This window comes from Pongo pygmaeus, chromosome 9, assembly GCF_028885625.2.
Source record: "Pongo pygmaeus isolate AG05252 chromosome 9, NHGRI_mPonPyg2-v2.0_pri, whole genome shotgun sequence".
NCBI classification, from domain to species: domain Eukaryota; kingdom Metazoa; phylum Chordata; class Mammalia; order Primates; family Hominidae; genus Pongo; species Pongo pygmaeus.
Genome location: NC_072382.2, coordinates 63,227,648 through 63,247,667, shown reverse-complemented (window position 1 = coordinate 63,247,667; position 20,020 = coordinate 63,227,648). Strand labels below are relative to the sequence as shown.

General features: G+C 39.1%; 1 protein-coding gene across 5 annotated transcripts in view; it reads left to right on the top strand.

Moving 5' to 3' along the window:
• Positions 1 to 16,899, top strand: part of TEAD1 (TEA domain transcription factor 1) — a 269,214-nt gene extending 252,315 nt beyond the window's left edge. For all 5 annotated transcript variants that reach the window (XM_054438557.2, XM_063671151.1, XM_054438556.2 and 2 more), the window contains 2 exons: positions 2,280 to 2,432; positions 9,248 to 16,899. In XM_054438557.2, coding sequence (XP_054294532.1) covers positions 2,280 to 2,432; positions 9,248 to 9,361 — 267 coding nt within the window. In that variant the 3' untranslated portion in view covers positions 9,362 to 16,899. The remainder of the gene's footprint in view (positions 1 to 2,279; positions 2,433 to 9,247) is intronic.
• Positions 16,900 to 20,020: the final 3,121 nt, after the last annotated feature.

The window sequence follows — 20,020 nt, the reverse complement described above, 5'->3', positions numbered from 1 at the left end:
TAGCAAATTCTCATACTTAACTTTAGTTTTTCCCCCAGATTCCTGGGGTACCCTTGTATAGTTAACTGATGTTAGTTGAAAAAGTTTTGGTGTTTTGCCCTTTAGGATTATATTTACTGTAGGCTTTTATTAATGGTCTTTATTACTAATTTAAGTGTTTTCTTTCTGTTCCTATTACAGCTGCAATACGTTATCAAATGCTTTTCAGCAACTGTTGCTGTATGATTTTTCTTCCAAATTGTTGACATAACAAGTTAATACATTTCCTCAATGTGTATAAAACACCACAGCATTCGTGAAACAGTCTTACTTTGGATTTATTGTTGGATTCTATTTGCTGATATTTTACACAGAATTTTCACATTACATTTCATAAGTAATATTCGTCTATACTTCTTTCTTTTCCTTTTTTTTTTTTGAGATGGGGTCTTACTCTGACACCTACACTGGAGTGCAGTGGCATGATCTTGGCTCACTGCAGCCTCAGCCTCACTGGGCTCAAGCAGTCCTCCCACCTCAGCCTCCCGAGTAGCTGGGACTACAGGCCTGTGCCACCATGCCTGGCTAATTTTTTTATTGTTTTGTAGAAATGTGGTTTCGCTGGTCTGAAACTCCTGGGCTCAAGCGATCTGCCTACCTCAGCCTACCAAAGTGTTAGGATTAAAGGTGTGAGCTGTCACACCCAACTATATACTTTTTTCAATAACCTGTTTGCCAAATTTCAGTCATGAATGTACACTAGTTTCATAAAAAGAATAACACTGGAAATAACTGTTCTTTAAAGATTACATAAAACTTACTCCTGTGAAACTATTTGTTCTTTATATGTTTTTTAGCATCTATTTTTAATTATTTTTAATTGATAAAAATTTTATACATTTATGGTGTATAACATGATGTTTTGAAATATGTATACACAGTAGAATGGCTAAATCGAGCTAATTAACATATATATTACCTCACATAGCTTACCAATTTTTGTGGTAAGAACACTTAAATATTCTCTTAGCAGTTTTCAAGAATACAATACCTTGGTATTAACTATAGTCACCATGTTGTACAGTAGATCTCTTGAGCTTATTTCTCCTAACTGAAATTTTATATCCCTTGTGGCCTCCACCTTTTTCAATGGTACATAGCTAAACTTGTTAGTTGTGGTCATTTCCACAATGACTCATCTATTTATTGACATTTTCCCTTTCTTTTTGATTCAGTGTTAGCAAGCTGTATTTTTCTGGGAAAGCATCTCTATCTGCTGGGTTTTCTTTGCTTTGCCGTGTGTGTGTGTGTGTCTGCTTTAGGGTTATGTGAAATAATCTCTTATGTATCTTCTAATTTGTACTGTAATTGTGGTTTTGCCACTTTTCTTTTTTCTCCTTTTTACTTGTGTGAAGAGTTTATTTTGTCTGTCTGAAGGACCAGTTTTTAATTTTGTCTGCATTTTAAATTTCTATTTCATTGATTTGAACTTTTATCTTTATTAATTTCCTTTTCCTGGCTTCCTTTGATTTCTTTGTGGTTTGGGTTTTTTTTTAAGGATGTGTATTTTATTCTGGAAATTTTTATCTTTAATGATGAAGACATATGAGGCTGCTTCATTAAGTTTCCTTCAAGTGCACCTTCATCGTGGCTGATACATTTTGATGTAAAATATCTCCCTTTTCATTGCTCTTTAGTTTGTAATTTTCTTAATTCCTTTTGATCCAAGGTTATCTAGGAAGCCTTGTTTCTTATTTCTGAGTTATTGAAACTGCATATATACTAGTATTTTCTTAATTTCTTCCTTTCATAAACAGGTGACATTCACGGGCTCATGATCCGTGAGAAATAATCAGTTTTTTCTAAAGTAGAGAGATTAGCTGTATTGGTTGTTAACCTGCGAGGCTTTATCACAATAAAGAGAGATTTTCTGTGAAGAATTGTAGCTAGCTGGGGCCTGCTCTTACAGACCTCCTCCAGGTAAAGCATCATAATTAGGCAGTTATGTTTTTTTCTGACCTTTGCTAAAAGGATCTGTCAACTCTTCTTAAAGCTCTCATCTTTCCAACTAGTTTTTTAAAAACTTTCAGAAAAATAATGGATTCTATGTATAGCAATAAATTTGGAGATAGTTTTTTTTTTTAAATTAAGTAAATTACGTAAGTAGTATAGCATATAGAAGATGATTCATGTTGAAAAACTAAAATGCTTTTATAGGCAGTAATATCTGTTTCATGTGTTTTGGAGTCAAAATACTGAAAAAAAAATGTCAAAATACTGAAATCCTTTTTTCCTCACAGACGGAGTATGCAAGGTTTGAGAATGGCCGATTTGTATACCGAATAAACCGCTCCCCAATGTGTGAATATATGATCAACTTCATCCACAAGCTCAAACACTTACCAGAGAAATATATGATGAACAGTGTTTTGGAAAACTTCACAATTTTATTGGTAATGGTTTTGTCTCTTTCTTTTGTGGGCAGATGCTGCCATGAGGCTTGACGGAAGTGAGGAAGGTGGGCCTGGGAGGCACTGGGCCTGCGCTGAGGGAACTGACCAGGCTGTTGGATTGGGTTTCCAGTGGTCAGTCAGCCGCTGAATTTGCATCATCCATAGGGAAAACTTGGGCTTGATTCTGTAGAAGAGAAGGGGTTTTATCTGGCTAGGGTTTCTAGGTTCGCAGAACTGGAATTCAGTTGAGTAATAAAAAGTGATGTGTTTTTATCTCTGGCTGCAGAGTAGAAAAGCCTGGAGAACTTTTAAACATCCGGCTGTATCCTAGATCAATTAAATCAGGATCTGTGAGAATAGGACCCAGGCACGTGTATTTTTTTAAGTTCCGCAGGTAATTTCAACATCAGCCAAGTTTTAGTCTCAGCAGCAACATGGTATGCAAATCAGGCAAAAGCTGAGTTGGTAGGTTTGTACTTCAGACATACCTTGACACATTCCATGATGGACTTCCAAGGCCTTCTAAGAAGTTACATGCATTAAGGCAGGAAAATATAAGCTCTCAGTACCAGAAGAAATATAAATTAGAATAGAATGCATGGAATGCAATGACCAGGAGGAGGAAAATGTTCTTCATAGGCTAAAAAATCTGGCTAGGCTGAGCACAGTGGCTTATGCCTCTAATCTCAACACTTTGGGAGGCCAAGGTGGGAGGATCCCCTGAGCCCAGGAGTTCGAGACCAGCCTGGGCGACATAGTGACACCCTATCTCAAAACAAACAGACAAAACAAACTTAATGGGCAGCTAAAGGAAAGGGAAAATAGTGTTCAAGGTCCATGATGGGAAAACTCACCAGTGCCCCTGGATGGTTCTATGTGGGTTTTCCCCTAATACTTAACTTTAAAACAAATTTCTTCTGGGAGCTTTATTTGGGGACTTCAGAAGTTGTTAGGAACAATGTCATCTTCAAAATAGAAAATACTCAGTAATGGGTTTCATAAGGCTTATTTAAAAAAATAACATTACTTGATTAAAGGGAAAATGCCAAAACAAAACTTGAGGGAAACAATCTTAGCAAAAGAGGGGCAACAAGGCTATACTGTGGCCAAATACTCCTCTGAAAGCCTACTTTATTCCTTTTTGTTACTAGGATTAATAACACATACAGCAGGAATTCTTTACTTGGTGTTTTTGGTTCCTTTGGGACAGTGGCTTTCAATCAGCAGTGTTGTGTTTTTTTTGTTTGTTTGTTTTGTTTTTGTTTTTTAGAAAGGCTCCTTCCCAATTTCCCGAAACTCTAATTTATACCTTTTACCTATTTCTGTGGTGTAAATATGCCCTCCATGGGCAATTTCAAGCTACCAATAGCTATTCAGCTAATGAAATTCCTTAATATTTAACAATAACTTTTATGAGCCAGTAGGAGCCAGCTTCTATACACCACTGTTAAAAAAAAAAAAAAAAAAAAAAAAAGTAACATTTAAAAATAAAAACCCTGTGCATGTTAGATTCATCCAGGAAGGTTTAAAACATCTAAGGCCTAGGCCCCACCCCAGATGAATAAAATGAATCCCTGGAGATGGGGCCCAGCATCCTGGTTTTTGTTTATTTTTTAAGCTCTGCATGTAGTTGAAGTGTGCAACCAGGTAGAGACCTATTGCTGTAAAAGATTGGGAAATGAGCCGCAAGGACTCTCAGAGTTTACAGACACATGATTGGCATACAACTAGCAAACAGATAATTTTGCATATAATTTTCGTTTGTTCCAAGAAGAGAATCTTAATGGGTTCTCAGATGTTCCCATGTCCTTCTAAAATTTAGAAGCCAGCATTCAGGGGAAGTTTGGAATACATGCTCTTTAATAACATTGATCAGTATTCCTTTCTTTAATGGCCCTTTGGTGAAAATAGAGCAGTTCAAGGTTTGCAGGACTGGCAAGTAGCAGGTCCTTTCCATATAGGTGCTCCCTGTTGCTATCTAAGAATAGATGCATCACTTTAGCAATCAGATGAGTAGAAGGTGAGTGTGACATCTTCTGAGGATCTTAAGTGGCCTCAGGAATTAACCAAAACTCTGAATGAATGGCTTCCCTGCCTCTCTTGGGGGGAGTCTTAGCTGTTTATTAAAAATCAATTCTGATTCTGTTTCTGCATGCTAAGGATGCATGTTCTCAGTCCCTAAAATTCTACCTCAGAGAACACAGCTAAGATAAATGTGGCCTGGAAAAGTGTTAAAGCCCCGTTACCCACAGAACCTGACTACAGTTGTGCACTGCATAGCAGTGTGAGGGGCGGACCACGTGTATGATAGTGCTCCCATAAGATTATAATGGAGGTGAAAAATTCCCGTCACCTAGTGATGATGCAACTATTATATAATAGAGCATAATTATTTTTAAAAATAAATTTAGCTTAGCCTAAGTGTACAGTACAAAAGTTTACAGTAGTATACAGTAGTGCCCTAGGCCTTCCCATTCACTCATCACTTACTCACTGACTCACCTAGAGCAAATTTCAGGCCTGTAAGCTCCACGCATGGTAAGTGCCCTATATAGGTGAACTACTTTTTACCTTTTATACCATATTTTTACTGTACTTTATGTGTAGATATGTTTAGATACAAAAATACTTACCCTTGTGTTGTAATAGCCTACAGTAATCAGTACAGTAACATGCTATACAGATTTGTACCCTAGGAGCAATAGGTATTATACCATATAGCCTCGGTGTGTAGTAGGCTGTACCGTCTAGGTCTGAGTAAGTACACTCTATGCTGTTGGTTCGCATGACAAAACCACCTGATTACACATTAGAAAGTGTCCTCATTGTTAAGCAACTCATCACTATATATCATTAATGCTCCCTTGGAACATATGACTTCAACCAATACAGCCATCCAGATAACTTAGCAGGTTAGATTAATTTCAAAATGTGTCATTAAGCAACTAAATAAATTCCTTTAATATGGAGAATTAATACCTATCAATAAATATAAGAATTAATAGTTTAGTTTTAGAAAAACTGAAATTAAGCCAGCACTCCTGGATTATGAAAATAAAATCATCTAATTGATGAACAGGAGAAATTGTACCTTATATAAAATGACATAGTATTTGCAGATAACTTATACAAATCATCTCTTATACTTTAAATCATCTCTAGATTACTTATAATACCAAATACAATGTAAATGCTTTGTAAATAGTTGTTATACTATATTTCTAAAATTTTTATTATTTTTATTGTTATATTATTTTTATTATGTCTTTTTTCATCCCCAAATATTTTCAGTCTGATACTGTGATTGGATCTGTGAGTGTGGAATTGCAGATAGGGAGGGCCAATTGTATTCTTATTTATAGAAAGCTTGCAAAAAGTTTGAATAGGTTGTAGAAGTGCCAGGTGCTGTGCTAGACCCTTTGTAAATGTTATGCAATTCTCACTTTCAGACTATGAGGTCATTTTTCTCATTTTATGGATAAAGAATGTCAGGCCACCCCGAGGTCACAGAGCCAGTGATAGAAATAAATTTGAGATATACCATCTCACACCAGTTAGAATGGCGATCATTAAAAAGTCAGGAAACAACAGGTGCTGCTGGAGAGGATGTGGAGAAATAGGAACACTTTTACACTGTTGGTGGGACTGTAAACTAGTTCAACCATTGTGGAAGTCAGTGTGGTGATTCCTCAGGGATCTAGAACTGGAAATACCATTTGACCCAGCCATCCCATTACTGGGTATATACCCAAAGGATTATAAAACATGCTGCTATAAAGACACATGCACACGTATGTTTATTGGGGCACTATTCACAACAGCAAAGACTTGGAACCAACCCAAATGTCCAACAATGATAGACTGGATTAAGAAAATGTAGCACATATACACCATGGAATACTATGCAGCCATAGAAAATGATGAGTTCATGTCCTTTGTAGGGGCGTGGATGAAGCTGGAAACCATCATTCTCAGCAAACTATCGCAAGGACAAAAAACCAAATACCACATGTTCTCACTCATAGGTGGGAATTGAACAATGAGAACACATGGACACAGGAAGGGGAACATCACACACTGGGGCCTGTTGTGGGGTGGGGGTAGTGGGGAGGGATAGCATTAGGAGATATACCTAATGTTAAATGACGAGTTAATGGGCGCAGCACACCAACATGGCACATGTATACATATGTCACAGACCTGCACGTTGTGCACATGTACCCTAAAACTCAAAGTATAATAATAAATAAAGCTAAACTTCAAAAAAAAAAAAAAAAAAAAGAATGGATAGAAAAGACTTTGTAAGGTATCTTATGGACATGAAATCAAAAGACTTGAGTTTAAGACTTTATGGCCTTGGTCACTTAGTCTTCAGACATCAGTTTCACCTTGGTTTATAAACAGAATGCTCAAGTCTGCACTTTCTACCTCAAAGGTTATCATTGAAATATTTTAATTCAGCTAAGCTGTGAGAGATGGTACTGCCTTCTGGGATACAATGCAAATAAAACCCAGTACTTGTCACATAGTAATTCATGGTCCTTCGGGATGAAAAAGGCAGGTAAATAAACCATTGCAAGCAAATGATGGCTGTAGTATACTCGTGAAACAGGTACCTCTCAAGTGCAGAGTGATGAGGTAGGGATTCTCAGGGATGTTGCGTTGATGGATAAGCAGACATCTTTCTGATTACTAAGAATAGGGGCATCCCATGGGTACATACTTAGGTACCAGGGGTTGGGGTGCTGTGGTGCTGTGGTGAATTAGGCAGGTGGGCCGCCATCCTGGGGTCTGATGCAGGAGGCAGGCATGCACCAAGTCATCACAAAATAAATGAAAACTGTAGCTCTTGCTACCTGGCAGAGGGACACAGGGCATTCATAGACTAGGGGAATTTGACCTAGTTCAGGCGGAAGCTGAGGAAGGCTTCCTGAGGAAGAAAGAGTTGAGAGCTCTCTGCATGGTGAATATGCAACCATGACCAAACGAACCTCTCAGCTCCTTCCCTGTCAAAGAGCACCCACTCCTAGAGGTCGTACAGAATCATATGAGACAATCTGTGTAAAGCATTTGATACTGAGTAGATGGACAGTAAACACTCAATATTTGTTGGCTATTCTGATGTGAATTTTCATTCATTCAGCAATTATTTATTTATTTATTTATTTTTGAGGTAGAGTCTTGCTCTGTTGCCCAGGCTAAAGTGCAGTGGCGCAATCTCGGCTCACTGCAACCTCTGCCTCCCGGGCTCAAGTGATTCTCCCGCCTCAGCCTCCTGAGTAGCTGGGATTACAGGCTCCCACCACTGTGCCCAGCTAATTTTTGTGTTTTTAGTAGAGACGGGGTTTCACAGTGTTGGCCAGGCGGGTCTCGAACTCCTGACCTCATGATCCACCTGCATTGGCCTCCCGAAGTGCTGGGATTACAGGCGTGAGCCAACATGCCTGGCCCAGCAAGTATTTATTAAATGACTGTTGTGTGCCATGTCCTCAAGGTAGTTGCTGGGAAACAGGGCCCCTGTTCCTTAGGAACTTATATTCCACTGGATGAGATGGACATTAGAAAAAAAACTGTACACACCTATATGTGTTTACCAACTGTATAGCATGCTGTGATGGGAAAATGAGATGTACTGCAAGACTTTATTCTTTAGGTAGGGACTGGAAGCTTGGATACCTTAAGAGCAAGGGAAACTAAACAGGGAAAGCAGCATGATACTTAGAGGGAAATTAGGCCTATGACAAACTGGAAGAGGCTCTCAAGTTCAAAATGTTTTCATTCAAACAATGCTTTGGCGTAGTCAAACACAAAAGTAACAGAGTCACTGACGCGTGTGGTGTTTTTGCTTGATTAGATTTGCTCTTAGAAAGTTCCTTCTGAGAATAGCATGGGGAATTGAGACCAGAGTGAGGACAGAAAGGAGTCAGGGTCTGTGTGGTGTGGAGGGAGCTGCAATGATTTGGGCTGGAGAACTCAAAATCTGAGGGATAATTAGAGGTATTCAAGAGACTCGAGGGGAAGCATGAGTCTTTCACAATACATTTTGAAAGATAAAGCCCATGTCTGTGGAAAGAATGTCATTCCACAGGATTCTATCTATCCCACTGTTCCTTGATTCAGCAGATACTTTTCTGGGTCTAGGCACTACTGGTTAATATGGTGGTGAGGGAGGCACTCCTGCAGCTTCTCTGTCCTTGGCTGTTGTGAAACAAGATTTAGCAGAAGTTTAGGACTAGGATGAGAAAAAGAGTAGATTTTAAATGTTCTCATCACAAAGAAGTATGTGAAGTGCTTGGTATGTTAGTTAGCCTGATGTAATCGTCCCACAAGGTATATACATCTATCATCACATTGTAGCCCATAAATATATGTACTGCAAGACTTTATTCTTTTAGGTAGGGACTGGAATTATTACTTGTCAATTTAAAAATTCAGATAAAAAATAAGACAATTTCCTAGAGGAAATGATTGCCTTGTGGGACAGAATTAAAGAGAATTCTCTTTGTTGTAAAGAAATCAGCTCCCTAAAAAACAAAAACACAAATGCACTAATTTTTGTGGTCCTTTTTGGGCATAGATTATGAGTGACCCTATCTAGAAGGTATTTCTTACTTATGATAACCAAGTTTAGATGGGCTTCAGATCATAGTTGTAGTGTTCTGAATCTGTGTGAGAGGACACAGAGTGAGGCTGAGCAAATCTCTGTTGGACTTAAGGCTCGTTCTTCTCCAATTAAGTCATAGTTGTCTTAGACAAATGGAATATGTTTTCATCCATGTGGTATTATACTTATATACCTTTTTTTATCTTAACAGGTGGTAACAAACAGGGATACACAAGAAACTCTCCTCTGCATGGCCTGTGTGTTTGAAGTTTCAAATAGTGAACACGGAGCACAACATCATATTTACAGGCTTGTAAAGGACTGAACGTGGTTATTTATATATATAGATATCTGTATATACACACACACATATGTGCACACACACACTCTCTCTCCATTATCGAACGACTGACTGTAAACCTCACCACACAGGGTGGTGCCCTGGCCCCGAGGTCACCCCGACTTTTCTAAATCTTGTTTGAGTGAAGTCATTTTTTCATGTGTTCATACTATCATTGTAGCTGTGAAGTTCTGGTACAGTTGTAAAAAGAGAAATTGAGTTGTTTCTCTATGTTCTTCAGATGTGCAGCCCACAATTCCTCGGGAAAGGTGAACCTGAACAACCCAAGTCTCTCTCTGCAGAGCCCTGTTTCTAATTGTGGTAGAAAATATTGAGACAGAGCATTTGCCATGGGACATTTACAGCCTTTATACAAATGTATTTAGTTCTCTTTTTTCCAACATAAAATTCTTGTTTTAAGATACAAGTAAAATTAATCTTTAAATATAAATGTAAATTAGTACACAAAACTAAGAATCTTTAGACTTATCTTTGTAACTAATTAGGGTGGAAGTTATGAAAGAATGTAATTCACTAAATTATTTTTTAAATGAAACCTTTTTTTTTCTTTTTGAAACCAAATGTTAAACTATAGCCTTAAGAAATGCTTGGTAGAAGTGTCCTAATGAGACAAATTTGTACTTTTTTCCTCAAGGTTAACACTAATCTCCTAATCCATTAAACTCTTGAACAGGTATTACAAAGGAAGAAAACTTCACCCCTTATCCTTAACATATATAGTATATTTAAAAAATATAAAATTGTATTGTACTAATGTGATGATTGATTATTTAATGAAAAAGAAAAGATGGCTCTTTTTGCAATAAGTAGATACATACTGAAAAAAATCTAAACTTACAATGTTTATAGTCTTGTGTGTGCAGTTATATTTTATATGGACAACCAAATTTTTTATTAAGATGAATAAATATTTGAACCACTGAATTTTAATAACAAAATTTTAAAATTGGCGTGAATACTGAATACTGCACTGTGAGATGCAAAGTATACAGAATCTGTGGCTGGGAGAAAATTTCATCAAATAGACAAGTAAAAGGCTCATCAGTTTTAGCATCTCTGCTCCCCAGAAAATTGTAAGCATCCTCACCAGCCTGTGGATACATTCTTTATTTCTAGTGACCCAATATGCATATTAACCTGCTGTAACTAGGGCTATATGTGTAGGTATGTGTATACATACACACAAATGCACATATAGAGTTACTCAACACATTTAGTGAACACTTGTTTAGTGTCACTCAGTTGGCTAGGTGCTGATATGTATGTATATCTCAATGTGTCTGTAGACTTAGATACATCCTCTCAAAGCACATCCATTTCCTTAGCCTCTCTCAGTAAGTTACAGTACTTGTTTGACTTAGGTTTAAGAGGCCCAGCTACCTATCTCTGACCTTTTCAAATAGGCTCATTTGGGAGATTCTTTTGCCAGGAGAGATTCAACTTTCCAGTCTAAGTATTCCAGAGCATTGCCCCGGCAGAGTTGGTTTGATGTGGCCAGATGTTTTGAGTTATTTCCCATAAGTGTTTCACTGGGGAGAGAACAGGGAGTACTCCTCCAACTTCCCAAAGAAATATGTTTTTATAAGTGGTAGGAACATGTGCACACAATAGAACATGAAATAAGTTTTTTAACTTGTAAAACATGTCAAGAATTTTCCACCAAGCTAGAAAATAAAAAACTTAGTTCTACCACATCCAGTTAACTTACACACCCCCTTCCCTGTCTCAACACCTGCTTTGACCCTGCTTTTGTATTATTACATCAGTCAGCATCTTGTGGTCCCTAACATGAGGGTGTGGCTGGCTCGTGGGAAACAGCAAAACACTGACTAAGCCTGACCTCTCCCAAATTGGGAAGACCAGAGGAGAAAGTGCAAAACTGTCCCCATTTGGAATGCCCATTCCTTCTGGAAACGAGTTAGACAGTGCTCCTCTGCCCTTCATAAACAGACTAGTGTTGGTTCCCTGATTCCAGGCTGGCCTGTGAAGGATTGCCCTAGGTGTCCACTTTCATGGTCGTCACATTTACAATGACTTCTGTTGAACCACCCCTCTTAGGGATGTTTCTTTTGCTCTTATTTCCTGCATCTTTCCTTAAGGGAAGCCCTATCCTCTCCCAGGACCAGGAGTGTATGACCAGGCGAGCACAAATGGCTAAAAGCCAAGCTGTCCTAGAACTTCAGTGGGAGAGCTGTCTGGTTCATATTCTACCCAGGAATGGGACTTTTCAGTGCAGCCAGGAGGGCTCTTGGGATTTCCTTTCCAAAGCACAAAAATACTGGGACCCAAGAAGAACAGCTAGAGGACAACTCTGTTGGCGCAGAGATGATCACAGCCCAGTCTGCTGACCTCACAGGGTCAGCTGGCCCCCCCTGGTGCTTCACCACCTGCATCCTCTTGCTCAGAATGCCTTTGCAGTTGAGTTTTCTGGGTTTCTGTGATTGACCTTGAGGTTTACTCCTTGCTCTTACAACATTTCCAAAGATTTTTAAAAGTTTACTACTTGTCTTGTTCTTCTAAAGCTTTCTCCAGGACAGATATTTTCCCTATCTTAACTACTGGTCCAGTCATCCCAGTGGGCTTCTCTTTGTCTCTCCCAGATTAGACCTTTGGGTGAGATTGGCATCACAACATCTAATCTGAGTCTGTCTTTTGTCCTTCATTCTGTATGGCAGTCTCCCTTTGTTATAAAAACTTTCTAAAGCATGCTAAAGAAGCCTTCCCAGAGCCCCATCTCACTTCTATTCCAGGTGCTCTATCCCCTCGAGACCCTCTGGTGCCAGGCTTGCTTCACGGCCATCTTGTGTTGTCACTGCAGAGTTTGGAGGCCAGTTTTCCACAGCCTGAACAGGGAGGAGCTGCAGAATGGGGCTCGGGGCTCTGGTCTCTGGGCATTCATTTCCATCATAGAGGCTGAGAATAAAACAAGGACTTCTTCACACGTTCTAGAACCCCAGAATGGCCCAAGCTACCTGAGACCAGGGTTTCTCAACCTTGACACCATTGACATTTTGGACTGGGTAATTCTTTGTTCTGCAGAGCTGTCGTTTGCACTGTAGGAGATTTACTAATATCCCTGGCCTCTACCCAGTAGTACCATTAGCACCTCTTCCCCACCCATCGTGTCTCCAGACATTGCCAAATACCCCACTGGGTGCAAAATGATCCCCAGTCAAGACCTGTTGCCCAAGATGTTACAGGTCACAATGACCACATTTGAAATTGTTTTCCCTTTCGTTTTACCCCGTGAAAGCATCTCCCCTAGAGCCTTGCAAGAGGCAGGTGACATCGTGTCCATATTTCTTCTTCTTTCAAAACTTCCGTTTCACAACAATTTCTCTCTCGCTACAAGTATTCTTTCACTCAGCACTGGGGAAGTTGGGAACAGCTGGTCACCATCATCCCTTTAATCAACTCACACCTGTTTAAAGAGTGTTTCTGATTTGACCTTCATCCCTTAGTTTATTGGGGTTAAAAAAAGTCTCAGCAATTTTCATTATTTCTCATGGGTCTCATTATCAAACCTTTACTTATTTCAGCATATTTCCTCTGGGCTTCTTCTGGTTTCTGCCTTACAATCAATGCTGTTTTGTAAATTTATTGAAACCTCTGGAACATTTCACCTTTAGAGATGGAGGATGGAGGGATTGGTACCAGAAGAGGGCTTAGATAAATTTTCTGTTTTGAGCTGAAAGCACAGTCTACTCTCCTTCGTTTTATCGATGAGAAAGTTGAGGCCAGAGGGGAGGTGACATGTTTAGAGTCACCCAGCTGGTTAGTGACAGAAAAAGGGTGAGACTTGTCTAGGGTTCCTGCCACTTTGGTCCCTGGCCTCTCCTGGGGGAGGCTGCTGTTCTTTGGTGCTGTAAGCTTAATCCCTCAGAATGTGTAGACAGGTCAGCTTAGAAGAGATGGGGAGATTCAGGATCCCCCTGTGCCAGAGCACAGCCTCACCAGATGCTGCTTCCCACACTGAAGTGTCCTGTCTGACTGTTACTATCTGAGGCATCCACAAGCAAGTAGGAAAGCTGGCGAGCCATTTTACTTCCTGAGGACAATTCCCCAGCCACAGGCTCTGAGTCAAATTTCTATTTGGTAAGCATCCTAGCAGCAAAGTCCTGCACTCAGACCAGCCAAAAAACAGCCCCCGTTCCAAGTACTTGGTGTCAGAAGTCCCCGAATGACTTTTAAACCCAAGTCTTCTTAAGGTTTCAGTACTGTGGTGGCTTTAGCAGTTGTTTTTGTGCAACTATAAATTATTTGAATCATCTGAGATGACAGTCAATTTTACAAACCAGGTACATATTAATTTGTATAATTTTGTATATGCTCTGGTACACTATACCTGAACTAACGAAGAGTAGAACTAATTCTGTTTGTCAGTGTTCACATTTGTGACATTAGGAGGATATGTCTGCATTGCTTATTTCTTTATGTTGGTGTTTCTGTGGCAAAGCCCTGCACATGGCATTTCTGAAAAGCCTTAAATCTTTAAGATGTTGCATGTAGGGTATGCAGTGCAAAAGGCTGCCTCGGAACTGTGAGCCCTTTTGTAAGCTGGAAGCATTTCTCTTACTACTGTTACTTTTGTAGGAAGTTTTCAATTCAGAGCTGCCAAAGTGTTCCCGTAAGCAGTGCCTTAGTAATACCTTAGTCATGCCGCCAGCCTTTTCTTACACCAATTCCTAATGTTCATTTACGAATTGGCCCAATATTGGAAACGAAACAAGCAAAAATTGTCTTCATTTTTGTTTTGTAAGCCCATTTTTTCTCCAGTTCTATAGGAAACTGACTGCTTGGTCTAAAATCCGAAACTGGACACAAGTCAGTTCTTTCACCACACTCTCAAATGTATATACCAAAACAAAAGGTTGCAACTTCATAGTTTACTATGAAAAGCAAATTGTACTTTTTAATGTTGCCTTTTAAATTCATGACCAAATACTTAGCTATTTGTGAATCTTCTGCACTCTAGCATGAAAGTGCCTTTGGTTTGAGATTCCAGCTTAGAAAAGTGCTGCCATAATAACGATAATTTGTAGAGAGACCAAAAATATTTTGAGATCACCGTAATGCCTTTGGTTTACCGGGATGAGTAACCAACCACAGGCCTCTGTTCACAAGAGCACGACGTGGTCCCCGCCTGCTGCTAGTCTGTCTGCCAGTGGGGGCCTCCCAACATCCATAGCACACTTCAGCGGAAGGACCCCAGAAACTGTTGTGTTTGTGTGTGCCGATGACCTAGTGTGTCATTTCACCTCATCACCCAGCCCTGCGTCCGGATGAGGGGACTTCCGCACAAACGACAGAATCTCGGCCAGTGGACAGATACTACAGCTTTCTCCTCCTCCTTGTGTTCGTGTTCAGTCTCTGTGGAGACTTTCTTTTCCATTCAAATGACAGTGCGCACTTATCTGGTTTACACAATGATACCATTTTGAAAGTTGGAAGCCTCAAACTGAGACGACAGTGCAGAACAAAACAAAAGTGAGTTAGGGTCGTTACAATTGAAGTGTTCTTAGGGCAAACATGTTGACTCCGAGTATTGTGTATGAATGTGCTACGAGAAACTTCCAAAGAGCACCATTCACAATTTGGCATTTTCAAAGAATGTTCCAGCCCTCAAAGGGGCAACTCTTTAAAGTCCTTGTTGGCTTTTATCCAAACGTTGTAGAAATTGGGAAAGCTTGATAGAGGTAAGGAAGATGAGTGAAAAGGACAAGAAGGCCAAACACCAGCCAAAAAGAAACCAGGAAAAAAAAGATTTTCTTTGCTAATATAGATGTAAAAATAACATCAGACATCTTTGAAAATTAGCCTCTAAACTCTTAATACATATGTTCTGTGTGTCTCTACCTGGTGTCTTTAAGAATATCCTCTCTGGGCTCTGAAATTTAGGAGTGATTCTTATCCACTCCAAGTTGTGAGTATTTATAGAAATTTGTGCAAACAAACAAAACTATCAAATGAAAAGAAAATGTACTCAACCTAAGTTATAGTTAGCTGCTGGAATTCTCAACTCCTCCCTGCCAGCACTATACCACAGTGTGGAAGAAATTAGTCAAATGCTTGTTTTCCTGCTTCTCTTTTCAACTGTTACTGTGCTTTGTTTGACAATAGTTTTCTCTCTTAAAGTCATTGCTTATATCGTTAAGAATGAAGGTTTGTGTTTAAAGTTTATTGCATTGCAAAGGGTAGTTTCACTGAAGTCATGCACCGTTAAATAAGATGAAATATTTGTATTTATTGTCCTACTTCCGAAGCCGTAACTTCTTTTACTCTGTGAATTTGCATTGAGTCACTCATGCTACACTACATCGCTTTAGTATTTGAGATGGCATTTATGTTTCCTCTCGTTTATCATGAAATGGGGTCAGATTCCATCAGATTCCACCTCTGTCAGGTGGACTCTTGTCTGCCTTCCATGATGAGATTTTTTTTCTCCTTCCCCTTTCTGTAAGAGAGGCTGACAGATCTAGGTGTCAATCAATTGGAAACCAGTCTCTGATTTTTTTTCATCAGTCATTTTCTGTCATTAGTTTCACTGTGTAAATTAGATATCAACTGCACTTCTTTAAAAAAAAAATACATCTCCCTATTACCTCCTTGAAAGATTTACTTCTGTAGGCCTTTTTCAATAGGCTCATGACTGCAGACTAGAAAAAAAACAAGTAAAAACAAAAACAGTATGTGCCTGAAAATGACAAAAAAAAAAAATTTGTAACATTTAAAAAAGAAACCTGAATAGCCTTTAATTCTTTAATAATACACTTAAATTTTATGTAAATCGGTTTTTGCCACGTGTGTTTGTTCACATTCTAAATGACTTAATGGGATTCTCACGGTCTGTGTCTTTGTGTCACGTGTATAAAATGGGCTTGTGATGTAAGCGTTTCATCTGGTCAGTGGTTCCTTTGATATTGTACTGCTGCTGGGAGTGGGCTGTGGAACCTGCCTTCGGGTAACTGGGTTCCTCTTGGGTAGATTGGAGAGATGGGGGTGGGCGTGGGCAAATTCTCACACATGTTTTCTTAACCTATTTGCAGAAACTTTCAAAAGGCATTTGATTAAACCTCTTGGCAGTACAGTATTCTTGTATTTGTTAACGTCTGTGTTTAGGTACTGGTACCTTTTTGTTTTAAAATGTTCTAAGTGTTGGCTTTAAAGTGAATTTATCTTTAGTATGATAGTTATATGAAAATTATAGGATTTGTGTGCAGAGAATTTTTTTATAAAGTGCTTTGTAAAAAAAAAAAAAAAATGTATTCTAGCTTTTGCGGTACATATGTGTGATAACTTTAATACCCATGACAGTTAAGTGCAATTATTTCATCACTCTAAAAATGCTATTTTTGTGTCAGTTCCTGCAGGTGTTTTCATGTCTTTGCAAAGTGACACATTTTGATGCCTTCTTGATAAAGTGGTAGACATTTTGTAGCTTTCTAGAAACTTTGTATTCATACGGTATCAATGAAAAATAAAGAAAATGAAAGTGTGGGTCACCTTTTTTATCTGCAAAAGTGTATGTTGTTAGGAATGAAATGTGCTTTATGTATTGTGAGTGATGATACGAAAGACAGAGTAAAGGAGGTTGCAGCTTTCATCTTTTTGAAGGTGTCCACCAAGCTTGATAATTGGAACTTTAGGTGTTATATCTAACAGGGTTTCTTAAAAAATACCCACAAGTCAATCAAGCCACTTGCCTATCTCACTGTTTAGTGCTTCATTAAAATTGACATAAGTTTTGCAGAATGGCTTGTCTGTCGATCCCAGACTTACCCTGAGAAGCCAAGTCCCATGGGCCTTAGCACACCAGCCCAACCATTGAGTGTTTTTTGTTGCTGTTAACCCAACTTGTTGGGCACATGCCAGGAATGAGGGATAGAGCAGAGGATGGGGTACAGAGATAAATGCAGCATGGCTGTTTCCTACACAGTACTTAAATTCTCAGGAGTGGGATTGCACATTGAGCTATAACTCCTCCCGACCCCTGTCCTCAGCATCACCATGGGGTTCATGATTCAGGCGTATGCAGCACAGGTGCCTAACAAAACTTCGGATTCCCCAAGTGTTTACTGGATGCTGGGTACTGTGCCAAGTGTGTTGGTACAATGTATATGTACATTGTACTTTAAAATTCTCAGTATAGTTCCAATGACATCATTCCCCCAAACTGAGGCCTAGAAAGGAAAGGATAGCTTATTAAAAGTCATGTCTAGTATGTTGTGGAGCCTTAAAGAAGGTCACTCTGACAGTTCAGCCTGGACTCTTGGCCCCTGCATCTTGGCTCACTGCACTGTGGAAGCAGCTCAAGACTAGAGGAGAAATCTGGCTTGGGGGCAAAGAACTTGCTTAAACGATGATTATCTTGGACTTCTGACAATGAGACTCAAATGTACCTTGGGATCCTTCATTATTGTGAACTAGATCTCAGAGCGTCTTGCTTCTCCTTATTTCCTTGAAGGCTGAGGCAAAGCATGCTCTGGAGGGGAGCATGAACAGAGAAATAACTTGCCTCCCCTTTGAAAAGGGATGATTTTCAGCAAGCCACCATTTGAGAGGAATGCCACGGTCCAGTGAATTGCTCAGAGCAGAGGGAAGGAAATGATTTAGCATTTTGTTGAAGTCCTATGCCAAGCATCTTCACCATGTTCTTTAACCCAAATACTCTTGAAAAGTGGAATCATTTCTAATTTTTCAATAAGGAAATTGAAGCCTTAGATATGGTAGAGGCCCTTGTTAAGGTCATACAAGCTGGTAAGTGGCAAGAATTTAGAGGTGACAGCACCTCCTTCCTTGCAGTTCTGGTGCGGCCATTCATGACACCTTTCTACCTCCTCCTCTAAAACAAGGTACTTTAATACCTCAAAAACATCCTTTGTTAGTGCCTAGGGTTCCAGTCACTTTGAGTTCAGCAAAGAGAGTGACCCGCTAGGTAAACATCATTGAGTAAAGAGACTAGAGGAGCAAAGAGGAAGGTTCTGGTGTGATCAAGGAACAAGCAACTTTGCTGGAAACCCCTAGTCATTTCTTCCTGCCTTATTGCTTCAGGGTACAAATATGTTCCAGGCTACTATTGAATTCTTCCTGCCTTATTGCTTCAGGGTGCTAATATAAATAGCTACTACTTATTGGAAGCCATATAGTTATAAAGTAATCAGTGTGAGCAACTGATAAAATTCCAATAATGTGTAAGCCTCTGAAGTATTAGTGGGTAAAATTGCCTTCAAAGCCCCCTTGTCCTGTTTGATGCCCCATAATGCCCCATGCACCTGATTTTAAGTCGGTTATCACAAGTAGCAGATGAGCTGCTGATTACCTGACTGCATCTTTTCAGCAAATATTTTCCCACTTAGGTTTCCAAGAAGCTCAGATTTTTAATTTGTGCCCAGTGCTATTAATAAGGAACTAACTAAAATATAAAGGCACAGAATGATTGAAAGTAAAGAATGAAAAATGTATACTATCAAAACACCAAAATAAAGCTGATGTAGCTCTATTAACCTCAAACTAGTATAGCTCGAGGCAAAAATTACTACTAGAGTTAATGAAGATTACTTCAAGAAGACACAGGTTTCAGTTGACCAGGAAGAATAAAGATGTTAAACCTGTAGGCACCTAATAACGTAGCTTCAAATTACATAAAGCAAAATTTGACAAATGACCATAGTGGGAGTTTTTTAAACAAACTCATTCAGTTACTTACAGATAACGCAGACCCCAAAAATGTAAATTTGAACAGCATGATTTAATGTGCTGTTCTAATACAAAATACAAAGTAATGAATCCCGAAATTGAAGACTACATTATTTTCAAGTGCATACAGAATTGTTATGAAAATTGATCATGTCCAAGGCCAAAGGCCAGGAAACTATGGCCCATGGGCCAAATCTTGCCCATTGCCTATTTTTGTAAGTGAAGTTTTATTGGAACACAGCCATTTCTTTCTTTATTGTCTGTGGCTGCTTTCACATGACAATGGCACAGTGGGTTTGTTTCAAAAAGATCCTATAGCTCACAAAACCTAAAAGAGTTACTATCTGTACCTTTACAGAAAAAAATTGCCAAATCCCATCTTAAGCCAAAAAGCAAGGTTCTACATCCAGTAGTCCTAAAAAGATACTCATGATTCCCTTTCTTCAGTGTATAGACACTGGCAAATGGTTAAAGATCCCTTTAATACCCTCATGTAGCATCTTAGTATCATTCTTAAGTGCCCCAGCCTCTCCTTTGATCGGTGGTCTGTGGGTCTGAGAATAGGCTTAGATCTTGAAACGATGAGTGAGGAATGGTGATTTTATATATATATATATATATATATATATATATATATATATATATATATATATCTATGTATATATGTATGTTTGCTGCAGCAGCTGACAACTGACATCTCACCTGATCTTAATATTTTATTATTAAAACAGTTAAGCTGCCCATCTACCTTATCCCTGTCTTGCTATCTCCACAGATCCCTATGGGGTTGCATCCTTGGTTGCCATTTCCTGCTACCTATTATGGTAATAACTACCTTGCCTCTGACAGCTAAGTGCTGTCACATGGCCTCTGCTGTTCCAGACTCATCCATTCACATAAGGGAAACCTTTCAACTCTTCTTCAAAC